We start from the raw sequence: 19,760 nt of genomic DNA, 5'->3' as shown, positions 1-19,760 counted from the left end.
GTTGCTTTACTGACGGATCCAGAAAGAACGAACGTGCTGGAGCGAGTGTCTTCGCTGACTCGGGTCGGATTAAAAGACACATAGCTCTGGGACAACATGCCACTGTCTTCCAAGTATTTGCAATCTTGTCCTGCGGGCTGGAACTATTATTCAATCCCCTAATTGGACAGAATATCAATATCTGCTCAGAGAGCAGGGCAGCCATCCAAGCACTCAGTGCCGAGAAGGTAAGCTACCGGCTGGTGCTGGAATGTAAAACAATCCTCGAGACACTCTAGTTGGAAAATAACATCCGCCTCATCTGGGTGCCAGGACATTCTGATGTTCCTGACAATGAGGAGGCCGTCCGGTTGGCTAGAATAGGCGCACAAGTGACGCCCATCGGTCCTGAACCCTTTGTTGGTATCTCAAAGAGTACGGCTACACGCTCCATCTGGGCCTTGGCCATGCAATTGTTTCACTGCCGCGTCGAGCATGAGACAGGACAACGAACTCTAGGTGGCCCCAGTGCTCTGAAAATTAAACAACTACTGAGACTCGACAGAAGCAATTTAAGAACGGTTACAGGCTTATTGACCGGTCATTGTCACCTTAGACGACATCAGTATTTGATGGGTGTTGCTGAGTATCCCGAATGTAGGGGATGCTTAAAAGATGAAGAAACTTCGGGACATGTCCTTATGAGCTGTCTTAGCTTCTCTCACGCGCGGAAGCGCATACTGGGACAGCCAATGGTGATGCCCAGGGACATAAAGGACTTATGCCCCAGCAACCTGGTGGCTTTTATAAAGGACACTGGGCGGCTGTAGCTCCCTTACTGGCGGGACGTGACGGGCCCATATAGGAGGCCTATACGTTTTTCAAAGGCAGAAGCCCCCCGCGTCACACACTCACTCACTTTAAGCTCTCTGGATATTAGGGGTAAATTTACGACTTTTGCCGACGTTGCCACCATTCTTTGGAGTAGCACGGATTCGGCTGCTCTTAAGCGTGTTATTGCGGATGATCTGAATGTAGTGGGCAAATAGTATTCCTTCCGAAAATGGCCTTCGACTTAACCTTGGTAAGACGGGCGTAATAAACTTTAACTTTTCTTTTGTGGTACAACTGTCTGGACAGATGATCTCATCTTTGACAGAGAACAGATTTCTCGGCATCTGCATTGACGAAAATCTAAAATTTGTTAGCCACATCAACGCCTTGAACAGAAAGCTTTCATCGGGCTGCTATGTCCTTAGAGTGATAGTGAGAGCATAAGCAGAAGTGCATATTTTGGGCTAGTGGAGTCGCATCTCCGGTATGGCATCGGTTTTTGGGGTAGCTGTTCTGGGCGGCTTCTCGAATCAGTGTTTTTGCTGCAGAAAAGAGCCGTTCGATATGTCTCGGAGGCTGACCCTAGAGAATCTTGTAGGAACCTCTTTACAAGATTAAAGTTTCTTACTCTAACTGGTATTTTTATACTAGAGACTGCCTGTCTGATACACAAAAAGTTTTGCGAGGATATGTGCTGCACCCCGCTGAGGGCGACCAGAGCGACGAGTATTCTGTATCACTACCAATACCTAGAACTACTCAGGTTAAAACTTCAATAATCTACGACGGTAAGGCAGTCTTTAATAAGCTGTATGATTGTAATATTATGAAATTTGCTTTGTGGCTTTGTCAGTAGGAACTTGATTTTTTGGACAATAAAGCAAGCAAAATAATAATAATATAGCTGTTGTGTAAAAAGCACGTGATTTTACAAAATTAACAAATCCTCAAAATGGCAAATAAAAAAGTTACCTTAAAAATTAAGAATTTAGTATTACAAATGAGTAAGGTCTAATAATTTAGCTTGTCAGCATTATGCGCTTTTATTGGAAATCCCATTAGAGTAGTCATTTTAGTTGTTGTGCAACATCTGGTGACATCTGTACTCAACTCTATCAATTAGAGAGTACAAATGGCGTTCCTAAATCTAGGAACAGCCCCACAGCCCCAAAGTAAACACCGACCTGATTGGTTAAAAATAGTAAGGTTTTGTTTTTTGTTTATCAATCCCTATCCTCTGACCGGTTTCTACTTTCTATTCTTTTTAGTATTTTTTTTAAGAGTTGTCATTTGTTTCAAGGAAATTTGCACCATATGATAGTTCAGACTGTGAAGTTTCGAAAAATGGGTCTATATGTGTCAATAGCTTGGACGGTTTGGCCGCTAGAGAGCGTCCAATTCAAGCTTTGCTGCAGAAAACAGTGAGAGTGACCACTTCAGCTTTAATTCTTAATAACTCAGTTATTTGAAAAGTTAGTCCGGATTCTGAGGTTTTCAAAATATGGCTACTTGACTTAATTACCAAAACCGTTTGGCCACTAGAGGGCGTTTAAGTTAAGCTTTGGTGAAGAAAACAGTGAGAGTAAACAATTTTGCTTCAATCCCTAATAACTCTCCTATTTGAAAAGTTACGTCAAAAAGTCAACGAAGGTAAAAAAGGGCTCAGATTCTGAGGTTTCCAAAAATATGGCAACTCGACTCAATAACTGACACCGTTTGGCCTTTAGAGGGCGCTAAAGTTTAGCTTTGCTGATGAAAACAGTGTGTGACCACTGTTGCTTTAATTCTTAATAACTCAGACTCATACACTCATAAATTTGAGTACAGATGAGATGTGGCACAACAGCTACATTATTATTATTATTATGCTTGCTTTATTGTCGAAAAAATCAAGTTCCTACTGACAAAGCCAAATTAAACACTACCTACATAATATTACAATCATACAGCTTATTAAAGACTGCCTTACCGCCATAGATTATTGAAGTTTTAACCGAGTAGTTCTAGGTATTGGTAGTGAGACAGAATACTCGTCGCTCTGGTTGCCCTCAGCGGGGCGTGGCACATATCCTCGCAAAACTTTTTATGTATCAGGCAGGCAGTCTCTAGTATAAAAATACCAGTTAGAGTAAGAAACTTTAATCTTGTAAAGAGGTTCCTACAAAATTCTCTAGGGTCAGCCTCCGAGACATATCGAACGGCTCTTTTCTGCAGCACAAACACTGATTCGAGAAGCCGACCAGAACAGCTACCCCAAAAACAGATGCCATACCGGAGATGCGACTCCACTAGCCCAAAATATGCACTTCTGCTTATGCTCTCACTATCAAGCTCTCTGGCTATCACTCTAAGGACATAGCAGCCCGATGAAAGCTTTCTGTTCAAGGCGTTGATGTGGCTAACAAATTTTAGATTTTCGTCAATGCAGATGCCGAGAAATCTGTTCTCTGTCAAAGATGAGATCATCTATCCAGACAGTTGTACCACAAAAGAACACTTAAGTTCATTACGCCCGTCTTACCAAGATTAAGTCGAAGGAAATTTGCGAAACACCATTTGCCCACCAAATTCAGATCATCCTCAATAACACGCTTAAGAGCAGCTGAATCCGTCCCACTCCAAAGAATGGTTGCATCGTCGGCAAAAAGCGTAAATTTACCCCTAATATCCAGACAGCTAGGCCTCCTATATGGGCCCGTCACGTCTCGCCAGTAAGGAAGCTACAGCAGCCCAGTGTCCTTTATAAAAGCCACCAGGTTGCTGGGGCATAAGTCCTTTATGTCCCTGGGCAACACCATTGGCTGTCCCAGTATGCGCATACGCGCGTAAGAGAAGGCAGGACAGCTCATATAAGGACATGTCCCGAAGTTTCTTCATATTCTAAGCATCCCCTACATTCGGGATTCTCAGCAACACCCATCAAATACTGATGTCGTCTAAGGTGACAATGACCGGTCAATAAGCCTGTCACCGTTCTTAAATTGCTTCTGTCGAGTCTCAATAGTTGTTTAATTTTCAGAGCACTGGGGCTACCTATGAGTTCCTTGGCCTGTCTCATGCCCGAGGCGGCAACCCAGCGGCAGTGAAACAATTGCCTAGCCAAGGCCCCCATGGAGCGTGTAGCAGTACTCTTTGAGATGCCAACAAACGGTTCAGGACCGATAGGCGTCACTTGTGCGCCCAATCTAGCCAACCGGTCGGCATCCTCATTGCCAGGAACATCGAATGTCATGGAACCCAGATGAGGCGGATGTTATTTTCCAACAAGAGTGTCTCGAGGATTGTTTTACATTCCAGCACCAGCCGGAAGCTTACCTTCTCGGCACTGAGTGCTTGGATGACTACCCTGCTCTCTGAGCAGATAGTGAAATTCTGTCCAATTAGGGGACTGAACAATAGTTCCAGCCCGCAGGACAAGATTGCAAGACAGTGGCATGTTGTCCCAGAGCTGTGTCTTTTAATCCGACCCGAGTCAGCGAAGACACTCGCTCCAGCACGTTCGTTCTTTCTGGATCCGTCAGTAAAGCAACAGGATCCATCTTTCATAAATGGTGGTGCCCTATCGCTCCCCCAGTCTTCGCGACCAGAGATGACGACCCGGGCCTGAGGAAGCCCGAGAGTTTTAATATCGGAGACATATGGTCACTGCGCATGAAAAGAATCGGACACCGCAAAGATAGCATAGATCGTTTATAAATATGAGAAACAAAATAGGCCCCAGCACAAAACCCTGTGGCACTCCCAAAGTATTAGGCAACATGCCAGAAACTCTATCCCCGCAGTACACCCTCTGGGTTTGACCGCTAAGATAGGATGCAAACCAAGCACGAGCCACCCCTCTGAAGCCGTAACCCTCCAATTTGTAGAGCAGAGTCTCACCATCGAAGCAATCAAAGGCTCTGGAAAGGTTACAAAACACGGCCGACGTAGACTCGCCCTCATTGAGAGAAAGGAACAAGGATTCCAAAAACGAGAAAATTATCTTCCACCTTTTTGCTATCATAGCAGCAATCAACACAATACTGTCTTCTTTCGACGATATGGAAAACTGTTTTTCTTACGGAGGTCTGCTGATGAATTCGCGCTATGCAACTTTCGTACGTATTTTTATTTTTTAAACTGAGAAGACTGCTTCCAGGCAGGACGTCGTTTGATGTGAAATCCCACTAAGCTTTTCACCCCTGAATATACATATTGCAAAGTGGCATTTAACTAGTATTTCAATCTATCGTATAAGAGAATGCGCGACGAAGCGCAATAATCAATGTAGGCGCCATGGAAGAACGCTATTCGAATTTTGCGTTCGTATTTACAACAATTTTGTATTCGCTTATGATGCTCAATAAATATTGTTCTATTCTATATTATCAGATAGACAAAATCTAATGTTTGGAAAATTTATGTTTAGAGACCTGAAAGACTGAACTTCTTCTAATTACGAAAAGACAAATACCCAAGTATGTGAACCAAAAAAAAAACAAAGTAAGACAAATTAACATGTTTATTTATTTTTTTCTTTGTAAAAACAAAGTAATACATACATCTTACAACATAAAAAAAACAAAACACCTTGCCCACCAAGTGATTATCACTTTCAAGGCTTAAAAAAAATATATTTTTTTTGCTAAACACTTCTTATTGTTAGCCGACTTAAAAACTTTAGAATACAATCAACGTGTATTACAATACTTCAGCAGTAACGCACGAGAATCCTTCCGGATCTCTTTGCACTTTATAATAATGTGACGTGCTTTGATCTCTGGTTAAATTGCGCACAAACTCCTCGTCGTGAGTGATAATAATTAATTGAAAATTGTTTTGATTTTCCCGCAAAGATATTAACCGCGACAAGGCGTCGCACAAGCTCATAATATTGTCGCGATCCAGATTTGTGGTCGGTTCGTCCAGAGCAAAAATGCCACAATTAGCGCTGAACGTTTCGGCCAAAGCCATTCGGATCACCAGGCATGCCAACACCTTTTGACCGGCGCTGCATCTACCGCGCATGTCCAGTTCGGTACCTTTTTTCACTTGTACTACTTTGTAGCTGTAGCTTCGTCTTTTTGACGCTGAAACAATAGTTATTTACATTTGGAGGTCATTTTCTCTACGAAGAGTTTACGAAAAACGGTAAATTATATTCTAAACTAAATCTAAACCTCCGCAAATCAAAAAATGTTTTTTTCTTAGAAAAGAAACTCTTGATTCAGTCCTTTAGGAAACGTCGAAAGGCTCAAGATTCTTTTAATTCGTGTGACTGGAAAAACGTGGACCCCTTTGACAAACTGAACTAGCTATGACGTTTAATGACAGGCTTATAGTCACTTGATAGGTGTCAAAACTCATTAAACAGTGCTGTGAAACTGTAAAATGTCAAATAGTCGCGTTTCCTTGATGAAGACCCCGCAAATTGTTGTGACGTTAAATGACACTTCACCGCGTGTCTTATAGTCAGGTGACACTTATTATAACTATTAAAACTAATGATGGGCATAAACTTACCGTAAGGTAAAGTAAAATTCAGTCTGACAGAAAAATGTACCAATTTTACGAGTAAATTTATGGGTCTAATTGAAATTTGCTTGAAAGATCACATTTTACTGTCATGGCTGTCATTAATTTGAAAAGTCATAAATCTGAATCACTACACTTTTCATGAACGTCCTGTATAGTAGCGGCACTGACGGACTGTGAAACTTCCAGGAATGAGCAATTATTTACGAACATTTTTACTCACTGTCAAATTTTTCGTTAACTTCACCGTTTTTGAGTTTTTTAGCAAAAACCAGTTTGATACAACAAATTTTCAAATCAATCTGAGCACCCTGTAACTCGGTTATTTTTGGGAGTTCGGCGAAGTTAAACCACTTAAATTAACCGTCTTGAGCTCCTTTTTCCAGCGGTGTTGAGCAAAAAATTCTATCTGCAAAATTGCGTACAGGGTGACCAAAAACACTGAGTGCCAAAGTGCTGAGTTACGGAGTTGATTAGGAACATTTTTGGTCACTGCCAAATATTTCGTAACTGGTTTGATGTAACAAATTCTCAAATCAGTTAAAATTGTGGTTTGAAACTTGAACACGGATTAAAGGACAGTCAAAGACAAAATCACTTGGAAAACTCACTTGGAGTGAGAAAATGACTGTTTTAAGCGCATGTTTGGAATCATCATTAAATTTCCTATCCGATAACCTGAAAAAAGACTACAAAATTTGGTACAGCCAGGGAGAAAAGCGGTGTCAAAGTTCGAACTGCAAGAAACACAGTTTGAAAAGACATACAAAGACAAAATCACTTGGAAAACTCACTTGGAGTGAGAAAATGACTGTTTTAAGCGCATGTTTGGAATCATCATTAAATTTCCTATCCGATAACCTGAAAAAAAGACTACAAAATTTGGTACAGCCAGGGAGAAAAGCGGTGTCAAAGTTCGCACTGCAAGAAACACAGTTTGAAAAGACAATCAATGACGAAATCACCTGTAAAACTCACTTGGAGTGAGAAAATGACTGTTTTAAGCACATTTTTGGAGTTGTTGTAGTTACATCTTTAAAGCCCCAAATTTGACACTCACTTGACACACACGCAACACAGCTGTCATCTGTCAAGTCATTCAGCGATAACGTACAACTAAAATACGCAAATTAGTTATATTTCTTTGATAATGAGCAATGCAAGTTGTATTTATAGCTCTACAAAGTTAAATTTACCAGTTGTAACATTAACAGACACTTTGATATGTGTTTTACGTCACCTGACAGCTGTCAAAAATCACGCAGCTGTGACGGAAAAATTACCAATCTAAATAAGTTTTACCGCTTGGATAAATCACACTGTACATTGTATTTATAGTTCTATGGAGCGAAATTTGACAGTTATGACGCTAAGTGACATTAGTATCAAAGTGTTCTTTAACGTCAGAACTAACAAATTTGGCTTCATGGAGCTGTAAACGCAACTTACAGTGCAATTCCTCGAAGAAACACATCTATTTGGCATTTCAGACTTTCAGGTCACTGGTGAGTTAGTTTTGACAGTTATGACAGCTGTCCCGTGAGGCCAGCAGTATATTAAAGTGTGCCTTAACGTCCCAACAATCAAAGTCAAATTTGGCTCCATAGAGCTTAAAGCACAACTTTCAGTGTAATTTATCAACTATTTCTAATTTTAAAGTTTCAGTCAGTCACTGGTGAACCGATTTTGACAATTATGACAGCTATCACGTGACGTAAGAAAAGTGTTCTTTAATGTCGTTCCATTGCCTAATTTTTTGCTTTTAATGTGCGTTTATCACCCTTTTCTTCATCATTCTCTTGCACTTTAAAAAATAAATTTCTGCAAATGAATAATAACGAGAGAAAGAGTTTTTTACTAGTTTTCTTCACTAAATGTCGAAAAAATCACCCTGTATGCCAAGCGTTCTTATGCAAACGTCAACCCCATTGCTATAGAGCGGAAAATGTTTTTTTTTTTAGAGCAGCATTCAACTAATATTTGCTTTCAAAACAAAGATATTACAGTTTAAATTACCTGCACTTCCCAGATCATCGGATGTTTTGATTTCTATATAGTCGATGTCGTTGCCCTTGTAGATGTCTCTCCATAGTTCTCGAATTGTTAAATTAATTTGGCCCATTCGTTCCTTGTGGAATTTCAGCACTGATAGCTCCAAAACTTCAGTGTATATTTCCAGGTCCTTTATAACTGTTTGATCAACAATGAACTGGCGTGCCAGCTCCTTGTGTGATTGACTAGCCTCTCTATGTTCTTTCTTGTTTAGTTCAGTGTGTCCTGTTTTTATTAATTCCTGAAATACGCCCGAATTTATTTTTGATTATTTCCTTCCTATCAATTTTGACCAATCGCTATCAAGAATTAGTATAACAAATGTAAATTTTAAGTGGAAAAATCACTTAACAACTGTCAACTTAGCTGTCAGCAGTTTTTCTGTCAGCAAAAAATTTCACACTCCTCACAGCAACATAAAGAATAGTGTTACCCTTTCTAGCTTGAAAGTTATTGTTCTTATTAATTATTGTTCTTATTGTTTTAATTAAAATAAAATGTTTATTTAACTCAGGAAATAATCTTACCAAATATCCCTCGGGCATCTAATTTTTCCGGAAAACTTAAATGCACTAGGGATATTACCCCCGAATAAACGCCGATTCAGAGTTCCGTAACGGTATGAGGTGAAAGGTAACAGTAAACAGTAAGGAAATTAAACAGTTTGATATGTCACAAATTTATTCATAGTTTTCTGTAACTAAAACTATTGTCACGTTTAAATTGTAAAGCCCTTTTGGCCCAACAAGTTAAACGAGACGTGCGTTTATTACTTTGATAAACCAAAAGTAATTCCCAAAAGTAACACTTTAAACAATACCTTTTACATGCACGAAATATTACAATAATTAAATAGATTATACTTGCATTTGCTAGACAATGATGAGGGCAGCTTTCTGGAGGGTTTGGCACTCGCGATTTATTATAATTTAGAAAATGGTTTACTATTCAAATAATTTACGAATCCGGTGCGGGTTGCAGAATTCGGGACGACTACATCATGGTGTTATGAGGCGGAGTCTCCGACCGTCTCCTTACCAACGCACGTCGAGCTTAATTTATACCCGATTGATTGGCTGACGTACCCCGCTTCCTCTTTCCGCATAGCAGCAGCGGTGATTTGTCATCGCTAAAAATAGCGTTGATGCACTATGTGCATTCTGACTGTGACCTTGCCTCGCGCATTTTATTATTTTGCAATCTCCGAATATCTGCTTTGATTTAATGAATTTATACTTTTAAATAATAAGTCCATCTTTTAAATTAATGGATTTTCCATTCGTGGCACTATGAATGAATGTATAATATATGAACTGTTTAATTGTTTTACGGTTTACTGTTACCTCGTACCTCATACCTTTGCGGAACCCTGAATCGGCCTTAAGCGTAGAAAGGCATAAGCAGCTAAGTCTTTTTGCTTGTTTTGGTTTCAGTAAAACCAAAGAGTACAAGTTATTAAATTGTACGTAGTTTTGTTTTGACATATTTCCCAATTTGCAAGCTACAAAGTTACTTTTTCTAGAAACTGACATCATTTTCTTTGAAATACTCTCCATACATTATCGATAAGTTTGGTAGTTCTAGACTTGACGTCATTTTGTTTGAAAAACCTTTTAAATGAAAAATCATCTAAAAACGTCTTTTGACGTATCAAACTTAGATCTAACAATCAATCACAGTTAATTTACACCGCACTTTACTCACAACCTGGCGGGAATGGCGATAGACATAAACATATTACTTTATGCACCCACAGCCGATAAACCCACTGAAGAAGTCGAACAATACTACAAACTGCGGGAATTAATGCTAAAAACTGTCTTAAAGAACGAAATCTGTATAATAATCGGTGCCTTCAACGTGAAACTGGGTAGATCCTCGATGGACGGTATTGTGGGAAGACATGGACTTGAAAGAAGGAATAAAAAGAAAGAGAGGAAGACTATTATACACCTGGAAATCACTTGAAGATGATAGACAACAATTAACATATGAGAACGGCGAGATCCCAAACGACTGGCGTTTAATCTCCACCTTTATCACTATCCCCAAAAAATCAAATGCGAAAACAAGCAAAGACCTCCGACTTATTAGCCTTAGGAGTCATGCACTAAAAGCATTTCTACAAATAATCCACAAGAGAATATACTATTTGCAAAACACAGTTTGGTTTCAAAAACGGTTTAGGTATGCGATAGGCCTTGTACTGCATGCAACTGATGTGCTGAAGTGCACAATGTGTGATACATGACCAACGGAGAAACAATTTTGTATGCTTCATCGACTACCAAAACGTTTTCGACCAAGTGAAACACGATTTTTTAATACCCATCCTACGAGAAGCTGGCATCGATGAGAAAGATATTCAAATAATACGCAAACTCTACTGGAATCAAACAGCAAAACTACGAATTCATGATTCACCTCACACGGATACGTATTGTCACCACTTCTGTTCAACATATACACAAAAAAGATATTTCAACTAGCACTAAAGGATAATACTAACTCAAGGTGAAGCATTCCATCAACAACTTAAGATACGCTGACGATGCGGCGATCTTAGCAGATAACATTATAGATCGACAAGCCATTGAATGTGTCATAAACGCAAATAGCAAGAAGTTTGGCCGTGATATGAATATAAACAAAACTAAACGGATGATTGTGATCAGACAACAAAAAACTCTATATCGACAATAGCCAGATCGTGAGGGTGAATAAGTTCAAATACTTTGGGCACGGCTTTGGCTTAGGCGATTGGTAAGATCGCAGAGAAACGAGGTTAATAAACTGCACCAGCCCACATAAAAAACGGAAGAGTGGATCAGATATTTAACCGGAATTAAAACGACAAACATGGTAGGCGAGTCCACTACACCGGAAATAGCTATTAACGCAGATGCAGAAAGTAACGCACTACAGAAACTAAGAAGCAGAAACAGCGCCCACCAAGTCCGCATTCAAAACGAATTGCACAAATACAGTGGGCATCTTCTAATAGAAGAATTAACAATTTTAATACAGAAAATTATATATCAACCCAAAATCCCACATGAATGGCGAACCAGAACTACTATCCTAACGTTCAAAGAAGGGAAAAAAATACCATAAAATTATAGAGGAATAAACCTTTTAAGCACTGCCCTAAAACTAACAAGTAAAGTAATTAAAATACATCGTTGGCGGACAAACAGGGATTCAGATCGGGAAGATCTTGCACAGGCGCCGTGATCGTATTGAGACAAATAGTGGATAAATCGATTGAATTCAACAAGCCAGCGTTTGTATGTTTTGTTGGTCTAACTACAGCATTTGACCTTGTCCAGCTGAAAGACGTTCTGCATCTCCTTTACAACTGGCAAATCCCACACAATCTCATTAAAACGAGCATAAATATAAGACTTCACAGAACCAATAGAGACTCCCCGATTTCTACCCTTTTCAATTTAATAATGAAAGAAATTTTTCGAAATGTTCGAAGCTTAAAGGGATACACAATGGGAAATGCAGAAATTACAATAGTGTGTTATGCAGACGATGCCGTACTCATTGCAGAAAATGAAGATAATTTACAAGGAGTTATACTTATTCAAACTAACAGCCAAGTCCCTAAATATGGAAATATCATCGACCAAAACAAAGTACTTAACAACATCAAAAACCTCTCTAAGATGCAAACTTGAACTTGACTACCTAAAATTTAACTACCTTGGCATAAAACTTTTCGGCTTTGGTGAAATTGAAGCAGAGGTGAGAGATCAAACAACAAAAACAATTAGAATAGCTAGCTGCCTGAATACAATATGGTGCAATAAAAGTATGGGAACGGATACTAAATCGAGGATCTACGAAACCGTCGTGAGTCCGGTGATGTGACATATACCGCAGAAACCAGCCCAGAAACATCAAAAACGAAAAGACTCTTAAAGGCAGCTGAGATGTCACTGCTGGATAGAGAGAGAAGCGAGAATATCAAAACCATCAATGAATGGGTAGCTAACAGGAAGTAGTGGAATAAACACATAAGCAGGAGGGCAAGAGCTCTAGTGGGACTAGAGACGTTGGGCGCCTCAGGAAACGATGGAGCGACAGCCTCACCCAAGTGGACGATAATTGAACAGGCAATTCGCCTAAGATCAAGAATGAAGAAGAAGAAGAAGAGCCACTGCTCGCAACGTTTACCAAGTTTAATACCTACCTTTTGCGACAAGAGGTGCCACTGAGGCTTCGTCTTCGTGTGATGATGTGTTACATATGGCCTATACTAACAATGGTGAGGTTTTGTTTTCTGTTTATCAATCCCAATCCCTTGACCCCTTTCGCCGTATTACGGCTCATCAGATGCTATAAGGTTTGATAACCAAAGAACAAAACCTTCCATGGATAGAACATGTCATCAAAGATGAGTAATTCATATAGAGAGCACACACCGACCGTAATCACACCGACGTCATAAAACAACAAAAAACATCCTACCTAAGACAAACTCTCCGAGGTCTACAACCAACAACCACAATCTACTAAAAACTATACTAATGGCAAAAGACGGAAAAAGAAGACGACGACGGAAACAACACTCTTGGCTACGCCATAATATCCGAGACTGGTGAAACAGCCGCCACGATATTCAAAAGAGTCGAGGAAGAAACACTTATATTGTCCAGTGAACAAAACGCTAACGCGCTAAGAAGCGTACGACACCAGAAGAAGCAATTAAAACAAGGACAATTCCGAAATTCCCATGCTTCCAGCTGCATTTTTGATTTGTGACCCCCGGTAAAAGACAAAAATAATTAATAAATTACCTTCAGAGTGTCCGCTTCTCCAGTTTTCCGATTAATTTCACTTTGCATTTGGTCCAGCTTCTGCATCTGTTTCCTTCTCTCTTCAATTATTGTCCGATTGTTGTGTTGTCCGACTTGTTGTTTTAGCTCCCTGATTTCACTCTCCAACTGTCTACTCTTGATCCTGCTACTCCTTAAGTCTATATTATCATTCAAAAACCTTAGTCGTCCCTCCTGACTCGCTAACTCTTCTCGACTTTTCAATATAGCATTGTTCAAAATTTTTTTAGTTTCTTTCAGTTTCTCAATGTTGTTCTTGCATTCTTCTAGTTCTTTTAGGGTGTTCTCCACTTTCTTCTGTACTCCCTGTTCGTTGTACTTTTCTATGATTGAACGTAACTTATCTATTTCGTCTGTGAGCTTCTTGCAGGCCAACAAATCAGTTCTGCGTTCCTCTAATAGCTTTTTGTTAGAGATCATTTTTGTTGTTTTGTTGTTCTGGGCTTCAGTTAGTTCAGTTTGTAGCGCAGATATCACTTTAGTTAGTTCTTTTTTTTCGTGTTGTTCTAGCTGTTCGATTTGTTTTTTGTTTTCACTAATCATTTGTTGAAACATAGGTAATTCCTGTAATTTTGATTGTAGTTCCAACTTTTTTTTGGTTTCATTTTGGTAACGATCGTTTAAATCTTGAATCTGCTGTTTAGTCTCGTCAAACAATTCACGTTTTGATTTATACTGCCGTCTCAAGTCTGTAAGTTCGGCTTTCAATTTAGAAAGTTCAGTTTCCGTTTCGGTCAAAGTGCGATTTGAGGGAACGGTCACCAATTCTTGTTTTAAGAGTTCAATCTGTTGCTCGCTACGTTTAATCTCGATACTTATACGATCAAGTAAAGCTGCATCAAAGACTACCTTCCTGCAAGTGTCTACCAAATTCTGAGGAATCAACAATTCTTGTTTGATGGACACTAATTGCAGTTGGCAATCTTCAAACTTCTCCTGTTTTTCTTGCAGTTCCTCTTCCAAAAGTGGTATTTTCGCTCCTTCGAGAATTTCAATGTTTTCGCTAACAGGTTTCAGCTGTTGCAGTTTGTTGTATAAGTCTTCTTCTTTTTTAAGTTGGATGTCTGTTGCTTGGAGTTTACGTGGCAAATCTTCGATTTTTTTCTTTAAGGTGTTGATTACTCCAGGAACTGCAGATTTCTTTGACGAAAAATCTGTGGAACAAACTGGACAACAAGGTTGTTCTTCTTCAAACTGATTGATAAATTGTTCGAACAAGGTTTTTGCTGAGCGGTAAGCACCTTTATCTTTTTGAAGTTGTTCCTTTTTAGTGAAGCAGCTATTCAAGACTTCATTGAAGTCCCGTCCTTTGCACAAAGCTTCTATTTTGCTTTTGTCTCTAGCCAGTTCGTTTTTGTGACTCTGCAATTTTTCGGAGACATGTTTTAATCCAGCCTCTAGAGATGCTACATTTTTTTCCAAAGTGGAAACGTTGGTAGTGAGAGATTTGGCTTTAGCTTCTTCCCTTTTTTGAATCATTTTGACGGAATCTTCGAAATTTTCTTTCGGAATATCAGTCTCGAAAAGGATTTTAAAATCTTGTTCATGTTTTTCAGTCAGATTCTCTATTTCATGTCGTTTTTCAAATAAATTGACATTTTCCGAGTCAATCTTTTGCTCTGTAACGTAATTCTGTTGCAAAACACGATATTCTTTGTCCAGTTTATTTATGTTTCCTTCAATTTGATTGACTTTAGCCTCCAGGTTTTCCAGTTCTTGTATTTCCGCAAATTCGTTAAATCCTGACTTCCGTTTTGCTAAGTTCTGTTCTGCCTCTGCAATTTTCTTCTCCATTGATGCCAGCTGACCGTTAGCCAGTGACAAACGATTTAGCTTCATCTGTGCTTCTTTAGTTTTTGCATTGATTTCTGAGATATGTCTGGTCTTTGAAGCAAAACTTTCTTGGGAAGCTGCCAATCTAGATCGAACACCATCTATTATTGATTGTAGTTGATTCTCTTCTGTTTCTATAGTTTTTTGAAACTTGTCAAAAACGATTTCCTGGCCTTTAAGCACTTCCTTAAGCTTGTATATTATGTCGTCAGTTGTGTCATCTTCTGTGGAATTAAAAGCGTATTTCGCTTTGGCCTTTTCCAATAGTTGTTCCAGTTCTTTGTAACGTTTCAGTTGTTCGGCTTCTTCTTGTTTAAGTTGGCCAAACAATACCTGACGTTTCTGGATCACTTGGTTGATTTCTGTTATTTTTGCGTCGATAGTCGCATTTTTAGCTTCTTTTAGTTGGATTTCTTTTTTGATGTTTGTTTGGAATGTTCCGAAATCTGATTTTTCTTTTTCTAGTTCCTCGTCGGTTCCGGGAAACTCATCTACTAAGTGCTTCTTCAAGGCTTCTTGATTCTCCATAATACCTAAACAAGGGATAAAAATGATTGTTTTCAATGCTTTTTAAGTATGGAGATTTCAAAATTATACAAAGGAATCTTATGATAAGAAAAGAGACTTAATGGAAGCCAATTCTCTAGACAAAGATGGAGATAACCTTTGTATGTGTCAGCCTGCCGAACCGGATGTGGCGTCATTTGATAGTTTGTCTCAAGATTTTGATCAGATTTGAAGTGTTGTCCAACATGTGGAATGACGTCACATCCGTGTTGGCACACTAATACAAGTCACTTACAAAATTATATTTCAACTTTGCCTAGAGCATTAATTTGCAGTAATTCTATTTTCTTATCTTGAGGTTTTTAAGATTTCCCTACATGTGTACAAATCGCCTAAGATTAGACCGCAAGTTGCGCAACCGGAAATTTTACTATTTTACTGCCTTACTCAACAAAAATCAACTACCACCCATGCCAATATTACTGCCAATATAAAGAGCACTAAATGTTACAACAGATAGCAAAAACCGCAAGTTTGGCCACAGTTTTTCGAAAATAACTCCGTTCTGAGGCTGTTTTAGTAGAAAAGGCTCAGGGTTTTTGTAGAAAATTAAATTCCCTACAACTTTAGTCTCATAACATTTCCTTGAATATTGCACAGTAGCCGAGTTACGGAGGGTTAATGTTCCGTCCTCACTGAACGTTCTCTTGCAAATATTTCTCATCTAAGGTCCTCCAAAAGACCGATTTTCGGCGAGGGAGTCACACTTGTCTCGAGAGGAAGATTGACAGAATATGATAATATGTTATAATTAGAGTTATAACAAGAGTGTGACTCCCCCGCCGAGAATTGCCTGCCAGAGCAAAATGTATCTATTTGTTTTTGGGTAAAAAACTAAATTTGCTACAACTTTTTCCTTTAAAGTTTTGTTGAGTTCTGTCAAGGAGAATGCAGAAAGTTGATTTTTTTCCAGGCACTCACAAGTTTGGTGTCCGAATTTCGAAATTCCGTTAAGTAAACATTGAGACACTCGTCCTCAAGTCGCCTCTTTATCAAATTACATTGTGTTTCTACCCTCAATACTAACTTTGACAGACTGTTTTCTTTTATGATCAAATTAGTATCATCTGAATAGTTTATTAAGCAGTAACTGTTATGAAGAGCATGTGGCAGATCATTGAAATAAATAATAAAAAGAAGAGGGCCCAGTATACCCCTAGTTAATTTGAAAGCTCTCTGATTTTTTGTCCTTTACTGTCACATACTGAGTACGTGGAAATAAAACTCTATCCACGACAAAGCACATCCCCTAATATCGTATCTATTAAGTTTACAAAGTAGACTTTTGTGTTTGAGGCAGTCGAAAGCCTTGAACAAATCGAGGAACAGCTCTGCATAAAGATTTTCCTCCTCCAGAGCATCCGAAAACTCAAAAATTGTTGTCTCTACAGATCTACCTCGAGAGCAATTTATTGGCGTTTCAAGTTAAGATCGCAGCGCCTTCCTTCCTTCATGAACCCCCCAACTAACAGGGGCAGGATTGGCTTCTGCTCCCTTTAGGGGCAATTTGCTAGAGGTTTTCTTTCTGCCCAGGATTTGTCTGACTTTAAGTCATCCCCAGGCAGGCCTTTCAGTGCTTTTCACAAAAAATACTTTACACACACAAAAAAGTCAAAAAAAATGATTAAAGGCAGAATCAGTGAGTAAAGATATAGTCATTCCTCGTGGAAACTATAACCGTCACTGTCACATCCACGTGGTCTTCTCCTAGGTTTTCACCCTTTCCGCCTCTTGGAAGTGCACCGCACAAGACAATTCCCCGTAGACTTTTAGGAATCGACGTTTCCACTTAGAGATTCCACCATCTCCACTCGATCGGCTGCGGAATTCGGTCGTCAACTTCAAATTTCCCTGAACACCGTTTCAAGAAACGTGATATCTTAGTGGCAAAAAATGGCACCCACGAAACTGACGTGCGGTACGCTCCAAGTTGAAAACCGAACTCAGATCGCAGCGCCAGTTGAACTAAGATCGGGTTCCTAACCTAACATTATAAATAATATAACACTCAGTGCTAAATTCCTAACCAAAATCAATGTAAACAAACGGAGAAATGACAGCTGGAATGCCCGAAACTGTTTTCAAAACTGATCACCAGACGGAGTAGCTCTTATCTTGAAACGCCAATCAGATCCGACAAAATTTAAAATTCTCTACAAACTATCTAAATGTACAGATCAACCCTGGACTGGAATTAAATCAATTAAAAACACAGTTTATACAAACCTTTCAACCTGGTCTCCAAACCGGTGATCTTTTGGTAAGTGGTACTCAACGTATCGACAATATCATTAATTTCGTCCAATCTCTTCTGAAGTGGTTCAATTTCTTTTCGCTTTTCTTCAATCTCCTTTTCAACATTTTCTAACCGAAGTTCCTTTTCACAAACAGATTCCCGCAATTTCTCAGTGTTTTTCTTTTGCAACTCTCTCTGTTTGACTTGCTGTTCAAGCACGCGCAGTTCGACCTTTTTACTTTTGATCAGTTTTCTGAATTTTTCTATACATTTGTTGTAGTCCGTAGATCCGAATATCTCATCAAACTTTTTTTTTAATTTCGTCGCTTCTTCTAGCGGCCAAGACGCGTTCTCTTGATGACAAAATATCACGTTGTTTAGAATTGCTTTCGAAACGTTCAGTTTCTGAGCACAGAACATATTTGCGTCCAAGCCTCTTCCTGACATATCGTGTATTTGTCCGCTTTTAAATCTCAATTTACCGCCGGCTAGTGTGGTCACTTCAAGAAACTTTCCGACCGTAATGGAGTTTCCTTTACCGTCTTTAAATAGCAGTTTAATTGAACCTTTAGTCGTGCATCGGTTGGACATTTTTGGATCGTTGACGAATCCTCTGCCATTATCTGTACCAGGTGGAAAATCGCCGGTTAGAGCGTATTTGATGCATTCAATTATCGTTGTTTTGCCGCAACCATTTTGTCCGAGAAGTAGTGTGACAGGAGTGAAAAACTTTAACTTTTCCTCGCGCTCAGTGCTGAAACTTCTCACGCCCTGGATAGCAACACGATCGAGTAATGCCATATTCTGGAATAAAGAAAAAATAATTTATAACAAACATTTATTTAGGTCAAGTCAAGATTTTGGTTGCTTCTGGTTAAAAAACTTGCGAATTATCAGGTAGATCAAACCGCAACAGTAGTATCATATGAACAAATACTTTGTGTGTCAAAATGAAAAATGCAATACTAATATGATGGAACATGGTGAAAGTGTTGTTATTTCTGTTAAATTGTGAAAGGAGATACTTATAGAGGTATTGATTGTACTGACACCACCGATATGATAAAAATATAAGAAACGTATTTTGAAAACAGACTCCAAATTCAAACAACTCGAATAAAAATATAAAATACTGTAACTTAATATCTTATAATAGTCGGACGTGGCAACTGCAAGCTTTTCTGATAATTCTAAAACTAAAGTTAACATCAGAAATCATATTTTTGGAAACTTGAAAGCGGCATTTGGGTGGAAGGTATAATATATTCAGCAGCACTGACACGTTATAAATTTAAAATCCATGAAGCAAAATAATGATTTTATTACTACAGCAGACGAAGACAGTTCTCTAGTAATCTTAAATAAGATGTCTCCAAGGTTGAAACCTTCTTCGTGGACAACTAACGATTTCATGAACTAAACCAAAACCCACTCAACAAATACAAAATGCAATTCTTATTTTGAGCAGTTTCTTGACGACAATTAATTTCTCCTCCTAGACAATTCTCAGATTCTCAGGTTGTATGGACTTCCAAAGATTCATAAACTAGGAATTCCAATTTGCTTTGTGGTTAGTTTAATACAGTTCCATAGGTAGGTACTTCAACATCATTGTTTTCTAAGGTAGATTTGAGTGTGTTATGCAGTATGACAAATGTTGCGGTTAGAAACCGATTTTGCACTTATTCCTTGTAATAATCGATGTATGGATCAATGGCGACACTTCATCAATTTCCCTTGGCGGAATAACGACTCGGATTTTGTAGTTTAACTGTATTTATTAATTTAATTATTGAAATCACAAGCGATGGTTGAACAACATTACTCTTCGCTGCTACCTCTACAACCGAAAGAATCGCCCCTCCGCGATCGCGTGACTCGGCGCCTATTGGCTTAAA

At 38.9% G+C, this 19,760-nt stretch overlaps 2 protein-coding genes across 2 annotated transcripts in view; one reads left to right on the top strand and one right to left on the bottom strand.

Annotated features, from left to right (window-relative positions):
* Positions 1-19,760, top strand: part of LOC145729840 (uncharacterized) — a 52,640-nt gene that overhangs the window by 12,771 nt on the left and 20,109 nt on the right. The gene's annotated exons all lie outside the window — the stretch shown is intronic.
* LOC145729838 (DNA repair protein RAD50-like) overlaps positions 5,299-19,760 on the bottom strand; it is a 61,067-nt gene continuing 46,605 nt past the window's right edge. Inside the window, exons 4-7 of the mRNA XM_081980761.1 lie at positions 17,853-18,666; positions 13,188-15,592; positions 8,344-8,620; positions 5,299-5,882 (exon numbers count right to left, since the gene is read on the bottom strand). Of these exons, the coding sequence (XP_081836887.1) occupies positions 5,494-5,882; positions 8,344-8,620; positions 13,188-15,592; positions 17,853-18,666 (3,885 nt within the window). The 3' untranslated portion in view covers positions 5,299-5,493. The remainder of the gene's footprint in view (positions 5,883-8,343; positions 8,621-13,187; positions 15,593-17,852; positions 18,667-19,760) is intronic.

Source organism: Ips typographus, linkage group LG5, assembly GCF_016097725.1.
Source record: "Ips typographus isolate SLU linkage group LG5, UJ_Ityp_2.0, whole genome shotgun sequence".
NCBI lineage: Eukaryota > Metazoa > Arthropoda > Insecta > Coleoptera > Curculionidae > Ips > Ips typographus.
Note: the sequence above shows the minus strand (reverse complement) of the source record. Positions and strands in the feature narration are given on the sequence as shown.